The 3,657-nt window shown below is 38.3% G+C and overlaps 1 protein-coding gene across 1 annotated transcript; it reads left to right on the top strand.

Moving 5' to 3' along the window:
* Positions 1–354: 354 nt before the first annotated feature.
* On the top strand, positions 355–3,502 carry Pmar_PMAR005040 (hypothetical protein; the record flags this gene model as incomplete). The annotated part of the gene is made up of 7 exons (XM_002778550.1): positions 355–459; positions 1,047–1,143; positions 1,322–1,365; positions 1,450–1,557; positions 2,248–2,267; positions 2,461–2,535; positions 3,457–3,502. 7 exons carry the CDS (start codon positions 355–357, stop codon positions 3,500–3,502), a joined length of 495 nt encoding a protein of 164 aa, XP_002778596.1.
* Between the last annotated feature and the right edge of the window lie 155 nt (positions 3,503–3,657).

The following is a 3,657-nucleotide window of genomic DNA, read 5'->3' on the forward strand; positions in this document are numbered from 1 at the left end:
AAGTGATAGTTGATTTTTTATGAGAAAAAATAAATTTATGCACCCGAAAAAATTCATCGGGAGCAGTTTCAGAGTAGAACAAGCGATTTTTTTCGTGTGAGAGTTTTCGGAGATTCACTCGTTGACGCCCAGTAGCATTTTCAGGTGAATGACTATTACTAGTGGATTACTAAAGATTTTATTTTTTTTGAGAAAAATTGATTTTATGCTCCCCGACAGAATTTTCCTTGGGACCAGTTTTAGACTGGAAATTATGGTAGCAATATGCGACAAATTTTCTGTGCAAGAAAAGCAGGAGATTACTCGTAAATAGAAGTAAAATGGAGTACAGTCTCCGGTTGTTTATTTCTCAATATGAATGCTCATAATAATGCAGTTGACGATGGAGCTCAACGTGTTTGGCGAACTAATGCTGGGAATTACTATCATGTATTGGATTTAGTTATCACTGATCCGGAGGTGATAAGTGGGGGAGGAGGAGACAGCATTAGTTAACTAGGGAATAATTTTTTGCAAAAATTTTCATCAGAAAATGACCTCTGAAGTGGCTGTGCCATATATTACTTTTCGGTGGCTAAGCTAAAAAATTTAGTGGAGCTTAAACGATCCGTGTGGGGGGAATATGCACATGATCAACTACATGTGTTGGTGATGACAATATGAAAATTTTGAGAAAAAAATTGGGAAATTTTCGTTGGTTTTTGTACCGTAAATCATGTGCGAGTTTTTATAATGTTATGAAGAAAGTTCTAGTATCAGTTGAGGGAATTAAAATTATATTTCTATACTATTGCGATCGATGCATAAGGCGGATTTCTTATGAGGGACGCGATGAGTTTTCAAGAGTATTAATTCTTGAAATAATCGATGAAGTTGCACCCTAGTGATATGAAAAACACCAGTAAAAACATATTTAATTACCACTGCATATCACCGCGAATATCGCGTTTTTCACCGAGTATTACACCACTTCACGTAAAACGGGTTTTTAGGAGGTTTCTGGAAGTGATCGATTAGCGAGATTGTATAGCAGATAATTATGGTAGGTCACACTGAGAGCTCGGAAGGTCATTCGCGCGACATTTCTCATCTTCGTCACTTTGTGCGCTCGGACGGCTCTGCTTATTGCTGATGGTAAGACATGTAGTGTTGGGGGAAAATTTTATGGAAAATTTTATGGAAAATTTGAGGAAAATTTTTGGGCACTTCTTCTTGAATTCGTATATAAACTCCTATAATTAGTGAGAAAAGCGAGTAAATATATTCCTACTCCAACACTGTAGACATTTCTCGTATATGTCGTATTTATGATTTCTATCAGGTCAGCCATTAATGCAAACCCTTGTTGGTATAGCGTTTGTAGCGGTGATCCCTGCGTTTGGCTACTGGGGCGCGAAAAAAGCGTAGTTGTTGCTGCTAGTAGTTGTGGAAATGTAATCTGTCTCGAAGGTCTCCAACGCTGATGAGTTTGTTCTGTCTGCTCATGCTGATTCATGCATCGCATGCAACGGCAATATTGATATATGTGTTGGTGGCTACATTCACGGATGGATGCATGTAAGTTCAATGCACTATGTAAAACACTAGTGAAGAACATATTCCACGACTACTACATATCACCGCGAAAATCGTGTTTTTCACAGAGTTTTACGCCACTTCACGTAAAACGGGTTGTGAAACTACTTTTCTCTGCTGTGAAACTACTGGTCTACTTTTTTCTACTAGTTTCTACTACTCGAATTCATGTGGTATGAGATTTATGAGTATTTTATTGGTGTGAAATTCACGCAATGTGATCGCCGCGTCTTCTTGTTACTGGTATATCATATAATAGGTATGAATAGTAATATGATGATATGAATATTAATACGTTATCACTTATAATACTATTAGTTACAATATAGTGGGAGTTTCACAACAACCCGGTTTATGTGAAGTGGTGTAAAACGCGATATTCGCGGTGATATGCAGTAGTAGTCGTGAAATATATTTTTTTCACCAGTGCTTTTCATATCACTAGGGTGGTGAAACTCCATCGATGTTCATCACTTTGCGCCAAGTGGCATTTTGTTCGAGACATGGAAATGAGTAGTGAGGTCTCCATTTTTCGATGAATCTACAGTTGATGAATATTTCACTATGGGGGAAATGCATTTGCCACGATGAGTGAAAGGTTGAAGTTTCAGCCGGTTAGTGCGAAATTTTTGGAAAAAAATACGTTTTTTTCATGTATGGTTTTGCATTCAGAGAACAGGAAGACCCAAATCGTGCTGGAGTTATGGTTTGCCAGAAAATTGTGTGGAATTGGATGTTCACCATTGCGGTCGTTTTACTAGTCGTCTGGGCTGGACTCGCGTTCTATGCATCATATCAGGGCTATAAACTCTTTATTAAATTAGCGAGTGGTGATGAGGTGACCATCTGCGCTACTGCGGGTGTAGTTTTGAAAGGTTGGTGTAGGTCGCAAGTTCTCGAGAGGCAACAGCATCGCCCTGCGAAATGGAACCGGAAAATGAATCCGTCACATACGGGAAAGTAGGATTATGCACATAGTTTACTCCATGTGTTGGTGAGAAAATGAAAATTTTGGGGAATTTTCGGTAATTTTCATTGGTTTCTGTACACTTCTACTCATTTTGTGTAACTGATAAAATGGAGTTTCACCCTAGTGATATGAAAAATATATTTTGCGATTACTACTGCATTACTACTGCGCGTTTTTCACAGAGTATTACGCCATTTCACGTAAAACGGGTTGTGAAACTCCATTTTTGTACTAACATACTTATGCAATCGATATAGGATAATCCTAATAACCGGTATCAATATGTTGTTGATATAATTCAATATAGTGGGAGTTTTACAACAACCCGTTTTACGTGAAGTGGCGTAAAACTCGGTGAAAAACGCGATATTCGCGGTGATATGCAGTAGTCGTGAAATATGTTTTTCACTAGTGTTTTTTTTCCTTTCCCTCGGGGGGAAACTCTCACATATATATAAAGATCAGTATTAGATATTACAACAACCTTCATTGATATTTAATGGATAATTTAATATATTGAATAATATTAAATATAATTAATGATTCCGGCCGACTCTATACATATACCATCTATGTGAATTCGCTTCAGAGCATATACCTGGGCTTAGCCGCTCATTTCGGAGCTGCTGAGTTCGCGGCCATACTCCTATACTGGCTATCCGCCTGGTGAAAAGGAGTGCTGCTCAGGAAAAAATATTAATAATCTAATTTGTATTGGAGTTTCATCCGTGATGTGAAAAACACTAGTGAAAAACACATTTTACATTTCACTTCGCGAAAAACGCATGTGAGCAGTGAATTTCGCGTAAAACACGTGAGGTGTTTTTCATGTGATATGCAAAACGCGAAATTATTTCGCGTTTTACGCGTTTTGCGCGAAATATGCATATTTGCGGTCATTATGCCTACAGTCTCAAACCTTGCACCGGCTATAAATCAGCACTTCAAATATCCTAGGGAAACCTGTTTCTAATTTGCCACCCCTATCCCAGTTAGTTGATGGTACAGAAAATCAAAATTTATCAAAATACGACAGGCGCATACCACCCTGGAAGGCAACCCGTTTTGCCTCATCATATGTGAGCGACAGCGGGTGTACAAATATCGAACCG

This window comes from Perkinsus marinus (assembly GCF_000006405.1).
Source record: "Perkinsus marinus ATCC 50983 genomic scaffold scf_1104296948760, whole genome shotgun sequence".
In the NCBI taxonomy this organism is placed as follows: domain Eukaryota; phylum Perkinsozoa; order Perkinsida; family Perkinsidae; genus Perkinsus; species Perkinsus marinus.